A 14,587-nucleotide genomic window follows, 5' to 3' on the forward strand; every position below is an offset into this window, starting at 1 on the left:
GAACCTCCCAGAACATTGTATTGTGCCACGCCCAACAGAAATAACCCAGGTGGGCGACTTTAAAATCAGGATCTCCTCAGTTGCTAATAGCAATTCCCACCTTGGAGTTTACAAAGACTTATAGGTAGAAAAGCCACACTAAGTAATTTACTACACTGCAGTACTGTTCGATAATTGCCATATTCTTTGGGATCATCTTTCTTTGGAATGGGTACATATATGGATCTCTTCCAGTTACTTGGCCAGGTAGTGGTCTTCCAAATCTCTTGGCATAGCTGAGTGAGTGCCTCTAGCACAGTATCCATTTGTTGAAACATCCCAATGGGTATTCCATTAATTCCTGGAGCTTTGTTCTTCGCCAATTCCTTCAATGTAGCTTTGACTTCTTCCTTCAACACCATTGTTGTTGTTGTTGTTAGGTGCTGTTGAGTCATCTCCAATTCACAGCAACCCTGTGTATGGTTGCACAGCAGAACAAAACACTGCCCCATCTTGTGCCAGCCTCATGATCCTTGCTATACCTGAGCCCATCGTTGCTGCCACTGTGTCTATCCATCTCTTTAAGGGCCTTCCCCTTCTTCGTTGACCCTCCACTTTACCAAGCATTATATCCTTCTCCAGGGAATGATTCCTTCTGACAACATGACCAGAGTAGGTGAGATGAACTCTGCCCATTCTCGCTTCCAAGGAGCATTGCAGCTGCACTTCTTCCAGGACAGATTTGTTAGTCCTTTTAGCATACCATGGTACTCTTAGCATTCTTCTCCAACACCACTGCTCAAAAGCATCAACTCTTCTTTGGTCTTCCTTATTCATTGTCTAGCTCTCACATGCATAAGAAATGATTGAAAATACCATGGCTTGGGTTAGGCATATCTTAATCTTCAGGAGACATTTCTGTTCTTCATCACTTGAAAGAGGTCTTTTGCAGCAGGTTTGCCCAATATACTACGTCATCTGATGTCTTGACTGCTGCTTCCATTGGTGTTGACTGTAAAACTAAGTAATATGAAATCCTTGACAACTTCAATCTTTTCTCCTCCCACAGTGAAGCTGTTGATTGGACCCATTATGAGGATTTTTGTTTTCTTTATATTGAGGTGTAATCCATATTGCAGACTATAGTCTTTAATCTTCATCAGTAAGTGCTTCAAGTCATCCTCACTCTCAGCAAGTGGAGTTGTGTCACCTGTGTATCGCTGGTTGTTAATGAGTCTTCCTCCAATCCTGATGCCATGTTCTTCATATAATCCAGCTTCTCGGATTATTGGCTCTTCATACAAGTTGAATAAGTATGGTGAAAGGATACAACCCTGACACACGCCCTTCCTGATTTTGAACCAAGTAGTTTCCCCTTGTTCTGTTCGAATGACAGCCTCCTGATCTATGTACAGGTTCCTCATGAGTACAATTAAGAACAATGTTCTGCAATTCCCATTCTTCTCAATGTTACCCATGATTTGTTATGATCCATACAATCAAATCCTTTTGCATAGTCAATAAAACACAAGTAAACATCTTTGTGGTATTCTTTTCTTTCAGCTAAGATCCATCTGACATCAGCAATGTTATGTCTTGTTGTACATCCTCTTCTGAATCCAGCTTGCATTTCTGGAAGTTCTCTGTCAATATACTGCTGTAACCATTTTTGAATTATCTACAGTAAGATTTTACTTGCATGTGATATTAATGATATTGTTCAAGAATTTCCACATTCTTTGGGATCACTTTTCTTTGGAATGGGTACAAATGTAGATCTCTTCCAGTTAGTTGGCCAGGTAGCTGTCTTCCACATCTCTTGGTATAACCAAGTGAGTGCCTCCAGCATGGCATCCTTTTGTTGAACATCTCAATGAGTATTCCATCAATTCCTGGAGCCTTGTTCTTTGCCAATTCCTTTGATGCAGCTTTGACTTCTTCCTTCAGTATCATTGGTTCTTGCCATATGCCTCTTCCTGAAATGGATGAACATTAACCAATCGTTTTTGGTACAGACAGTGACTCTGTGTATTCCTTCTTTCTTCGTTTGATGTTTCCTGGATTGTTCAATATTTTGACCATAGAATCTTTCAATATTGCAACTTGAGGCTTAAAAAGTTTTCGTCAATTCTTTCAGCTTCAGAAATGCTGAGCGTGTTGTTCTTTCCTTTTGGTTTTCTAACTGCAGGTCTTCGCACTTTTCCTTATAGTAATTGGCTTTCTCTGCTCCAGCTGGTCTTTGAAATCTTCTGTTCAGCTTTTTTATCTTGTCATTTCTTCCATTTGCTTTACCTACTCTCTGCTCAAGGGCAAGTTTCAGAGTCTCTTCTGACATGCATTTTGGTCTTTTCCTCCTTTCTTGTCTTTTTAATGACTTCTTGCTTTCTTCATGGATGACGTTCTTGATATCATCCCACAATCCCTCTGTCCTTCGGTCATTGGTGTTCAGTGCATCAAATCTATTCTTAAAATGGTCTCTAAATTCAGGAGGGATATTATCAAGGTCATATTTTGCTGTCATGGAATTGTTTTAATTGTCTTCAACTTCAACTTGATTATGCATATGAGCAGTTGATAGTTTGTTCCACAGTCAGCTCCTGGCCTTGTTTTGGCTGAAGATACTGAGCTTTTCCATCACCTCTTGCCACAGATGTAGTCAGTCTCATTCCTGTGTATTCCTCTGGTGAAGTACATGTGTATAGTCATCGCTTACATTGTTGAAAAAAGGTATTTTCAATGAATAAGTCGTTGGTCTTGCAAAATTCTGTCTTGCGATATCCCGCATTATTTCTGTCTTCAAGACCATATTTTCCAACTACTGGTAACTCTTTTTTGTTTCCAACTTTTGCATTCCAGACACGAGTGATAATGAACACATCTTGATTGCATGTTTGGTCAATTTCAGTACTGCAGAAGTTGGTAGAAATCTTCAATTTCATCATCTTTGACTTTGGTCATTGGTGTTTAAATTTGAATAATAGTTTTATTAACTGGTTTTCCTTGTAGGTGTATGGATATTATCCTATCACTGACAGTATTGTTCTTCAGGACATATCTTGAAACACTCTTTGTGATGATGAATGCCATACCATTCCTCTTTAATTTGTCATTCCCAGCATAGTAGATCATATGGGTGTCTGATTCAAAATGGCCAAAACTAGTCCATTTCAGCTCACTAATGCCTAGGATATCGATCTTTATGCGTTCCATTTCATTTTTGACAACTTTAATTATCCTAGATTCATAGTTTGTACATTCCATGTTCCAGTTTTTAATGGATGTTTGTATCTGTTTCTACTCATTTTGAGTTGTGCTGCATCAGCCAGTGGAGGTCCCAGAGGCTTTACTCTATCCATATCGTTAAGGTCGTCTCTGAGAAGTCAGCTCTTCTCCAGTCAAATTTTGAGTGCCTTGTGACCTGATGGGCTCATCTTCCGGCAATATATTGGACACTGTTTCAGGGCTACTCATAAAGTTCTCCAGTAATATATCAGACAGTGTTTCACTGCCATTGATACGTTTTCACTGGCTCATTGTTTGAGAAGTGGATGGCCTCTTCTTTCTTATGAGTCTCTTTCTTATACTGGCATCTCCACTGAAACCTGTCCACCATGGGTCACCCTGCTGGCATTTTGCAACATGGTGGCATAGCCTCCATCCTCACAGACAAGTTCATCTTCTTTAGTTGTTCCTAACCCCTCTGCACCTGCCTACTTCATGCAATGGCCCTAATATACATCCACCCACAAGTGAAAAGCAGCCCCCAAGCCCTGGCCTTCCTACCTGAGATCCTGGCCAAGTGTAAAACAGTCTCCAGCCCCAGGTCTTCCTATCTGGGGCTCTGGCCTTAAAATAGAGCCGCCCCCAAGTGAAAAGCAACCTCCAAGCCCCAAAACCACCTACCTCAGGCCCCAGCTTTAATATAGAGCTACACTCAAGCGAAAAGCAGCTCCAAGCCCCGGGCCTGCTTACCTCAAGCTCTAGGCCTGCCTGCCTCAGGCCCTGACCTTAATATAGAGCACCCCTAAGTGGAAAGCAGCAAAAATTGCTGCAAACTGACAGACAAGTTCATCTCCCTTAGCTGTTCCAAACCCTTCTGGCTCGCTTCCTGGTCTCCCTTAGCTATTCCAAACTGCCACCAGCTTGCTTCCTGGGCTCCCTTAGTTGTTCCAAACCGCACCACTTACAGTGGGGCAGCTTATTTTTTCAAAGTGAACAGGGAAATTACTGACACCAATTGGCCAATGATAGACATAATTATAAGAGTGACTGTCCTGTCACCTTTGCCATATTCTATTAGGAGCGAGTCACAGGTTCCACCCTCACACAATGACACGACTCATTGGGGGCCATCTTAGAATTCTTCCTCCCACAGTCATGTTACATCTATTATACTGGAAATGATTGGGAAAAAAAAACAAAACAAAACAAAACTATATTACTAGGATGGAATGGGAGGTATGTGTAAGGAAGGAAAGGTATGCAACAGGTTTCATTTTGATGTTTTCATCCCTGACTGTTAGAAAGGAGAGTTATTGGAACTTTAAGTAAAGTATCTTTTAAAAAACACATACTTTTGATTCAGTGCCTCTCTCTGAGTAATCTGTTTTATAGAAAGCGATCCTCTGATACCAAAGGATATAAGAAAAAGACATTTACTGCAGCATTATTAGCAGTGGTAGAAAACCATAAGCAAAGTAAATGCCTATCAGTAGGGGGAGTGGTTGGACAGAGCAAGGTACACTGTGTAATATTATATACCCTTAGAAAACTTAGCTTAGTACTAATTGACTAGAAGGGATTTGTAAGAGATATTACTGAGTGAGATAGGTTAGATGCGGACAAGTGACCTAATTCTTATGAGAAAAAAGGTAGAAACACCCTTGTAGTTTTACTTCTGTATCTGTATTTGATTACATGAGTGTGACAAAAATATGGACAATATATACTAAGGCTTTATGTGGGGGAGGCTGCTGATGAAGATGAAGGTAGGAGGACAATGCCAAGTAAAAGAAGAAAAGGAAAAACAGACTGTTGAAAAGGAACACTAGTCTAATATGTACGATGTGGTCACACTTAATGCATTTATGTAAAACTTTGTGTATATTTAGACAGAATGTTAAAACATAGATTATATTCTTAAAACTGATCACTATATGGGAATACTCCTATTTCTTTGTACAGGACTTTGAAAATGGATAATGAATATTTTCAGAGTGTTCACATTTTTTGTTAGAATATATTATCTTAATTTTCAAGTCAACACCTGACATTGAGATTCCTTAAATACAGAACACTGTAGCAATAAAAAAAGGGGTTGGAAGATAAGAAGGTATTGTTTAGAAATTTTTCCTTTATTTAGCCGTACAAGAGTTTGAGCAAGTATATAGACCTTAACATAACTAAGTTTGAAGTCTAGTAAAAAAGTTGTTTACATATCTACAGCTAAAAAATAATAACGCTTATTTCAATTTCTATAATCAAAGTTCTATTTTTGACAAGCTTTCCACATTGGAGTTTTATAAAACTGACTGAAACATCTAACACTTAAAAGCATTTTTTTCTAGTGTCTTTTTCTGAAGATGAGAAGTATCAGCTACGAAACTTTGTCAATAAATCTTATCTGCTGGATAAGAGAGCCCACCGTCAAGTGTACTACAGTCTGATTGATATCCTTCTGGCCTATTGCTATGAAATTCGTGTCACTGAAGGAGAGAAGAATGTAAGTACATGTGTGCCTGTGCATGTTGTTATACTTTATACCTTACAGCACTAAGTAAACTTTATCGAAGCATCCACTGTTGAGAGTAAAACCTGGTGTGATTAGTTATTTAAGGGATGTTGTAGGCAGGGCAAGTGTGTGTTGGCGGCAGAGAGGAGCTTGAAAGCATAGTGCTTTTTGGTCTTTTTTATTCTCTCTTGGTGTTAGTCTCTACCGAATAGCAAAGCTGGGAAATTTAAGGAATTAAGGCTGAGGGTGGAGAAGCAGATATCCTGAGCTCTTATCTCTGTTCAAGAAGCCCTGGTGGCACAGTGGCTTAGTGCTCAGCTGCTAACCAAGAAGTCAGTAGTTTGAATCCACCAGCCTTTCTGTGGGAGAAAGATGAGGCAGTTTGCTTCTGTGAGGATTTACAACCTTGGAAATCTTATGGGGCAATTCTGCTGTTCTCTGTAGGATCTCCATGAGTTGGAATCAACTCAATAGCAACAGATTCTGATGTCTCTTATGAGATGACTAGCTAAAGAGGAAGGCTGTTGTTGAACAACTTGGCATGGGCAAGGCTGTAAATTTTACCATACCTATCATACCCATCTCCCCTCTTTCTGCATGCTGTCAGTTAGCAGATGGAAGGTATGATAGCATTTTACAAAAAAAGGAATCTTCACATTTACCTTCAAGTGACCTTCAATTCATGTAGTGTCAACGGGGCAGGGAGGCCACATCTTCTGACCTCCTCTAACCCCATAATAGGAAGACAGAATCACCATTAGCAGCCCAAGGCCTATGCTTGTGAGGCTAAACATGCTGGCTCCCTCCAGCCCTTTTGTCAACGCTGACATCAACCATTCCTCCCACATCACCCACCACCTTTCTGCTGGGTTCAGTAATTTGCGGCATTGGCCACACAGAACTCACAGATTATGGAGTTTATTAGGGAGGCACCAGGCAACAATTCAAGTTCAGGAAAAATGCTCAGTCTCTCTCAGCCTGCTGTCTCTCAGTCAATAGTCTCTCTCAGTCTCTCTCCCAGCAGTGCATGTCACTCAGTGTTTCTCTCTCAGCAGGGCGTGTCTCTTGGTGTCTCTCTCTCAGCAGTGCGTGTCTCTCAGGAGCACGTTTGTCTCAGCAGCATGTCTTTCTCAGCTAGCAATCAGAGAGACACTCCTTCTGCCTCTAGGAGGCTTCCTTTTGAGACTGGCAGAGTGGCCAAACTGACCAATCGTAACATCAGAATTCTAAGCACCTGGGAGCGAACTTCCCAGAACATTGCTTTGTGCCACTCTCAACAAAAACATCCCAGGTGGATAACTTTTAACAATCAGGAGCTCCTCAATCGGTCACAGCAAATTCTACCACCAAGTTTACAAAGACTATGGCTAGAAAAGCCATACCAGGTAATTTACACCTCATATAGTATATATGCTTTGGAAAATTTGTATATAAAGCAGATCTTTAAAACTACTGAAATCACGTTTATTTTTGCTAATTAAAGGATTCCCATAGAAATCCACCTGTAAATTATCATTTTTTAAATGACCTTGCTAAACTGATAATGTAGATTCTATTGTATTTCTTCTTAAACCACACTTAATTTTGTGAAAAAAAAAGCTAAATTTCTTTCTCACTCTTGTATCAGTGATCATATATAAAAGGCTGGAAAATCAGATAGTCATTCCAGTTAATGTGTGCTTATACTTGTTTATAATTGTCCTTATTCAGGGAATTATATTTTACTTGAGCAAATAATTCATATCATTGTAAAAGAAAATGTATACATGAAGGAAGTAATTAAAATTAATTGTAATTTCAGCCATCAGAAATGACTACTGTTACAATTTGCTCTATTGCTTTCCAGTTTTCTTTCAATGTGCACATGTATATATATGTATTTACATTAGATCAAAACATTTATATATTTTATCACTTTTCATATGTAACATCATAACATTAGCATAACATTAGAATTTGATAGGTGCCAAATTTATTGTTTTCTTGATTCTAAAAATTTGTAAGGTGACTCCTGAGGTTTTCATTTGACTCCAAACCGAATAGTAAGGAGTATATAAATGTATCGGGGCATAATATCACTGAAAATGCTTTTTTTCCTCTATTCATCTTTTAAAGACACTATAATTGAAGAGCTCTGGTAGCATAGTGGCTAAGACACTTGCCTGCTAACCAGAAGGCTGGTGGTTCAAACCCATTAGCCACTCCTCGGAAGGAAGGTTGGGCATTCCTACTTCCGTAGTGATACTGCCTCGGAAACCCAAGGAGGGGTCGCTATGAGTCGGGGCCGACTCGATGGCAAGCAACAACAACAACATAATTGAAGAAAATGTTTTCTCACGAATAAAGTGCTTCGTGTTACTGCTTAGAAAAATGAGTAAGAGTGTTTAGTTATACTTGATAAAATTTACCATTTGATTCTTGTATTTGCATATTTGAGATCATGAATCTTACAACTTCCAGATTGTCTCTAGAATTTACTTACTCTTACAAGCATTTTCTGAAAGGCCAAATTTTTGAGCAAGTTTTTAAGTACCACAGACAGCACTTCAACATTATCTTTGATTCTCTTGGTAGATTATTTCTTGGATGTATGAGAGACAAGTAACTTATTTGAGAAGGAGCGAAATTGAGCAATCATCACTTTGCTTTACAAGTTTCAAAACTCCTAGTTATTTACCCTTTTGTTCTGGTACTCTTATCAGTGAAAAGGCTTTATTTTATAAAATTTCAATGAGATTAGTCTCTGATAGCCTCTGCATCAGTAAAGTGATTATTTTTCTGTAGTCTTGAATACTTCTTAGATTTTATATATGGCAGTACTAGTCAGACAGTATTTGAGTAAATGGATATATTTACTTTCTTTTTAAATGACATTACCTCTAATGTGACAGTACTCTTTTTCTTCAAAACAAACAGGTTGAATCTGCATGGAATATCAGAAAATTGAGTCCCACTTTGTGCTGGTTCGAGGTATGATTTTCAGTTGCAGTTGTTTAGATTTTGTTTGTTCATCAAGTTTACACTTCTGTCATTGTTAGTTCATTTTGGGTAATTCAAGCAGTCTCGACTTTGTAAAAGTAGAAGCTTTATGATACAAGTTTGTTTTTCATCTTTTCAATAAAATCCTGATTCCATTTGTTACTCTTACTCATATCATAGGATGCTGATGAAGCCAGGTTGGGTATTTTGGAAGTTGAGTTGAGGAACACAGTTTGGGGAAAGACGGAGACATATTTTGTTGGGCGGGAATGGGGAATGGAGATTGAGGCATGATTGTAAGTTGGGCATATATTGGGACTCAGAGCTTCTTATTTGTAATTCTTAAAAAACTTCTTAAATACTACCTTTCAACATATGTAATATTTTAAGAAGCATTTGTAATATGCTGCTTTAGTGTCCCTAAGGCATTTGACTGCTAACCAGAAAGCTGGCGGTTCAAACCCACCAGCCACTCCTTGGAAGGAAGGTTGGGCAACCTACTTCCATAGTGTTACTGCCTCAGAAACCCAAGGTGGGGTCACTATGAGTCGGATCCAACTCGATGGTAGTAGGTTTTTGCTTTTGGCTTTAGTATGAGTAATTACAAAGATTACAATTAAATATATTACTGTGAAGTGTACAAAAAAGATCTCATTTCATAGGCTTACATTTTTTTACTACTTGGCTTCCTGGTGACGCAAATTTATAGTTTGTAATTGAAAATAGATTCGTATTTCATTGTGTGCTTTTAGTTGTGAAATACATTGTATGAAAGTGATTACTTATTCAAATGGCCCTTCACAGACTTGTACTAATGTTCATGAAATCCTGGTATCCTTTGGAAGAAGAGTTTTGTGCTACCCACTTTATCGCCATTTCAAACTGGTGTTGAAAGCCTACAGAGATACTATAAAGATACTACAACTGGGTAAGATAATTCCTGTGCTTGTACATTTGAGAGTGAAAAAGTTGTAAGTTTTTAGTTTGTGAAGATGTAATGAGTTTTGCTTTATTTTTCCTGTGTATCAGTGAAAATTATCCAAAAGTCAAGTAATCCCCTCTCCCCTAGTATATAAAATAATGGTCCCTTTATGTAGTTATATGATCACTTAGGGAGGTGGGGTACTTTTTTCTGAGGGGCATGGGAAGGGTTGCTAACCATTTTGTAGTGCAGTGTATTACGTCATTCAGTAATTTCTGAATGCTTACAGTTTTCTACATGTTATACTAGGACTGTGGGTATAATAATAAATAATAAAGATAAATTCTATATCCCTATGAAGTTTACAGTTTTATGGGGAGACAAATGATAGATTAGTAAACTATTCCAAGGTAGATTGAAAAGTACAATGCTGGGTAAGTAGAGGTTACTCTGGGATCATTTATGAGGAGATACCTAGGCTTCAGATGTCAGGAAAGACTTTCCAAAGAAAAGTACAGCTATACTCAGGATATTTGACTATTGCTGAATCCAACCTGAAAAGACAGAAACTTGCTAGTTGTAAGAATGTGGAAAATTCCAGACTCTGAAAAAAAATTCCAGAGTCCCCATAACAGCATCAGTGAAGTAAGTATATAATTTGCAAGGTAATGACTTTGAAGGGGACAACATCCATTTGTATGAATTAGTTCTGGCACATTTATTTAAAAGTCCCTTTCAATACTTTATGGTCATTTCTTATATTCTCCCTGGGGGACTCTAGTCATTCTTTTGTCCTTAGATAAATGTGTTGCTGGGGCTTAGGTTTTAGACTGCAGGATAAGAAGGGGAAGAAAGGAAGTTCTTCCTTCTACATCCAGGTGATTTCCCTGGCTCAAAGGGGAGAATCACATCTCTAGTGTTTGGTCCTACGTAGAGGTATCTTTGTTCTCTTTGTAACCCGTGTAGTCTTCTTGTCCTGGGAAGAAGAGTCATGTTTGAAGTAGATTCTATTAAAGTAGACTTTAATTATAAAAATGAATAATAGTTAAATGAATGATATAATTTTATTCATCCATACTAGCTATATTTTATTTTGAACGATTGTTAATTATGGGATAGCAGAACTCAACCATTGAGAAATCTGTCTTCTTTAACAGTGGGAAATAAACTGCTCTGTTTCTTACGTGTTCTTTCTTCTTGCCTTCCACCCAAGATATTTCTTGAATTGCTGAAATTACCTTGAAAAATCCATCTACAATAAATGACTGATTGCGGAGCTTGAAGAGTAATCAGTTACATGTTACAATTAATTTCTGGTTTAAGTCATGCTAGATTATTTGGGCATTATTTATAGATTTAAAGAGTGAGAATGTAGTTTGCGATTGTCCTTTTTTGTCATGGCTTCCAGATGGAAAACTGACAGAGCACATGCAGGAGTGGGCATGTGTACATATACACAAGTGTGTATGTGTACACATACACACATGTGTGTACACATGTACAAACTACTACTCATGATTTTTTATTCTGGGAAGTAATCTAGTTCCTAGGTTTTTATTTGAAAAGTAATCAAGTTCTGTGATTGCATAACCAAAAGTAAATTTGATTGCCTTGATTTACACTATAATCAGTTCTCAGTTTTATTTATCAGGTCAGAAATGAATCTAGACTTAACTGTTCATCATTATCCGTCTTACAAGAAACACTCTTATCAGCTGTGCTATGATAGCAACAGAAAACTTGAATTAACACACTAGAGACTTCTTCACTGAAAATGAATTTGAAAGCTCTGTGGATCATATGCAGTATGTTCTGTTGCTAATTTGGGTTTTGGCTAGTGAATGCTGAAACAGGGCTAGAGTTCATGCCATAAACTGTGGGGTAACAAGTTCTGGATAAGGCTCGTAATCTATTTGTGCAGGTGGATGGCACAGGGATGTCATTAGTGCCACTGAAGAGTCTTGTTTGTTCGGACACCTCATAATTTTAGTGGGAGTAGCTCTGGTTTGGCATATATTTCAAAAATGAATTTGTGCCTATTTATGATTCAAAATGCAACCACAATGGTCACACTTTTTATTTTAAAGGTCAGTATAGCACTTCTATAGTTGGAAGTAATGAATACCTCTTTCTGCAAAAGAAGTAATCTTAAAGGAAATGAGCCTCCTAAACCAATATAAGAATGCTTCTGAATCTATAAATTGTTTTATTATAACTGATTGACTAAGGTCTGAGTTTTCAAAAAGCTATGGATTAATCCTGAATAGATGGGGGAGAACAGTGTGGAACAAAACTCAAAATAATAAAAATAGACCAGAGTTACTGGTCTGCTAGTCTGGTGAAACCCGGAAGACTATGGCCCCTAATTACCCTTCAGGCATGGAATTTAACTCACTCCCATGGCTTCCAGCCAATAGATAAGCATACAGGGTGAACATTTATACCAGGTAGATATGATCTTTAAAATTATCAATCATGGGAGAACAGAAGGGCAGTATTTACACAGGGAGATTGCATAGGAGGCAGGAATGCATTGGAAAGGACAACACAGGGAGAGGTCACTACAAGGAGGAAGTGGGAAGAGAGCTGTTACATTGTGGGGATTGCAGTCAATGTCATGAAACAAAATGTGTAGGAACTGCTGTATGGAAAATGAATTTGCTTTGTAAATTTGCAGCCAAATCCCAGTAATAATAATAATAAGTCATGAATTTGCTTCACAGTAACCTTTACAAGGTTTCTAATGTAGGCTTTTGACTAGTTTTAATTTTGTATTCATTCCTTCTCCTACTCTCTCCCCTCCTCCAAAAGACTGTATATTTATCTCCCACTGTTGCTATATTCAAACTCCTTCAAGTCCAGAAAACCCTGTTTTTCCCCTTCATGTATTGTTTAATGCTTAACGAGGCCTTGCACCTAGAATTGCTGTCTCTGGGATCAGGAATCTTAGGGCATGTGATTGTCCCCCCTGTTTTCCTCAGTCTCTGTCTCTTAATCAACTTTCACACCCTTTCTTTGTGGGTAGAATCTTTCATGGAAGCATCACTTAGCTGATTACCAAAAACACACTGATATCAAGTTGACTCCGACTCATAACAACCCTACAGGTCAGGGTTGAACTGCCCCTCAGGGTTTCTAAGATTGTAAATCTTTACAGAAGCAGACTACCTCATCTTTCTCCTGCAGAGCAGCTGGTGGGTTTGAACTGCTGATCTTTTGGTTAGCAGCCAAATGCTTTAACCACTATACCACCAGACCTCCTTAGCTGATAGTAGTCAATTTAAAATAAATTTTAAAAAGGATAGAGAATAGCTTTTCTAATATTTCAGAAGTTTTATTCTATTTAGAAATGAATAGTTTAATACTTCATTATACATTGCTTATATTATATACCAAATCTTTATTTGTGCTAATAGCTACATTTCATTAATCTTTATAAAGGCATCCTTCATTTTACTTCTGTACTCTTGCTCAATTACTGAACATACGTCCTAATATTGTAACTATTATACTGAAAGTGCTAAACATGGGGTGGAAGGAAAAAGCTTTAATTTTTCTCCCAGGTCCACTTATGAGCTCATTCTGCATATTCTTTTATTGCTTCTGGATGGAACTGTAGGCAAGCTTCTATAACTTTTTTTTTTTTTTTTTAATCATTTTTAGGTTACAAAAAGTTCTCAACATTTTAGTTACAAGAGAAGCCTAATTTCAGTTCTTAAAATGTCTCCTTTATACACCATTTAGGAAAAAAAAATTTTTTTTTTCTTTCCCTAGCTTAGGCCTGCTTCAGGTAGGGAAGTCAGCAGTGGGGTAGAGAGAGGGCCCTCTTTGCTGTTGTAGGAAGTACTGCTTACTTCCAGGGAACGTCCTTAACTCAGTCACCACAGGTTGTTCCCTCCAGCTTCCATGTGGGAAGCTTTTGAAAAGCATGGGCCAGACACTAGTCTCTGTACCCCACAGTCTCCTGGGCATGCAAGTTACACTCTCTGAGGGCTTCTAAAAGCTGGTTTCTCTTGTTAAGTTGATAGGAAAGCATCTCCTCCTAATGCAGGCTGGTAGGAAACCCCACAGCACTTTTTCTAAAGAAATTTCCCTGGACCTCTTTACCCTTAAGCTCCTGGGTAAGGGTTCACAAAAGAGTTCTTAGTTACCCTCTCTTGAAGGTCGGCATAGGGAATTTGGCATCACTTCTTAAAAGACGGGATACTTGATACATATTTTGTCCTTTGTGTGTCCCCTGGTAAATGGGTCAGGAGGAGTCCTGTTTTAATAGGTCATCTACTCTTACCAACCACAGCTTCCCTGGATTAACCACTTTCTGTGTGCCAGCACTAGGCTCAGTTCTTCAGACATGCTATCTCATTTCATCCTTATTGCAATACTGAGAAGTCAATGTCATTGCTCCATTTTACAGATAGAAGGTAGGCACAAAGAAGTTAATTCATTTGTCTGAGGTCACACAGCTAGTAGTTGATGGAGCCTGAAATTTGACTGACTCAAAGCCTGTGCCGTTAGAGGTACCGAAATAATTATAAATGTAATTATATGTAGTCTGTAATTTGCTTGAAAATAAAGTTGGTTGGGGAAAAGTGTGTAGGGTGCAAATTGAACAAGGTTGGCCACAAGTTGTTAGTTGCTGAAGCTGATGATGAAAACATGGGAGAACGGTACTGTTCTCTATGTTTTTGTACATGTTGTAAATAAAAGTCTGGTCTTGTAACAACTTTGCTATATTTGTATGTTTTAGAGTTAAATTTACTCATCATCTTGTGGAAAGCATTATAATTTTTATTCTGATAATTGTACAGAGTATTTTTATTTGGCTAATAAAAACACAAGCTTTGAAATTAGTTTTTTGTTTTGTTTTGTTTTCTTGTTAAGGCAAGAATTATATACCCGGCAAAATTGTCCCTCAAATATGATGGTGAAATTAGGAGATTTCCAGATAAGCAGAAACTAAGGGAATTTGTTAAAAC

At 38.1% G+C, this 14,587-nt stretch overlaps 1 protein-coding gene across 1 annotated transcript in view; it reads left to right on the top strand.

Moving 5' to 3' along the window:
• Nucleotides 1-14,587, top strand: part of SHQ1 (SHQ1, H/ACA ribonucleoprotein assembly factor) — a 199,606-nt gene that overhangs the window by 56,705 nt on the left and 128,314 nt on the right. The window contains exons 7-9 of the mRNA XM_007947331.1: nt 5,547-5,701; nt 8,627-8,680; nt 9,494-9,617. Coding sequence (XP_007945522.1) covers nt 5,547-5,701; nt 8,627-8,680; nt 9,494-9,617 — 333 coding nt within the window. The remainder of the gene's footprint in view (nt 1-5,546; nt 5,702-8,626; nt 8,681-9,493; nt 9,618-14,587) is intronic.

Source organism: Orycteropus afer, unplaced genomic scaffold, assembly GCF_000298275.1.
Source record: "Orycteropus afer afer isolate SDZICR_OR568_19922 unplaced genomic scaffold, OryAfe1.0 scaffold00180, whole genome shotgun sequence".
NCBI classification, from domain to species: domain Eukaryota; kingdom Metazoa; phylum Chordata; class Mammalia; order Tubulidentata; family Orycteropodidae; genus Orycteropus; species Orycteropus afer.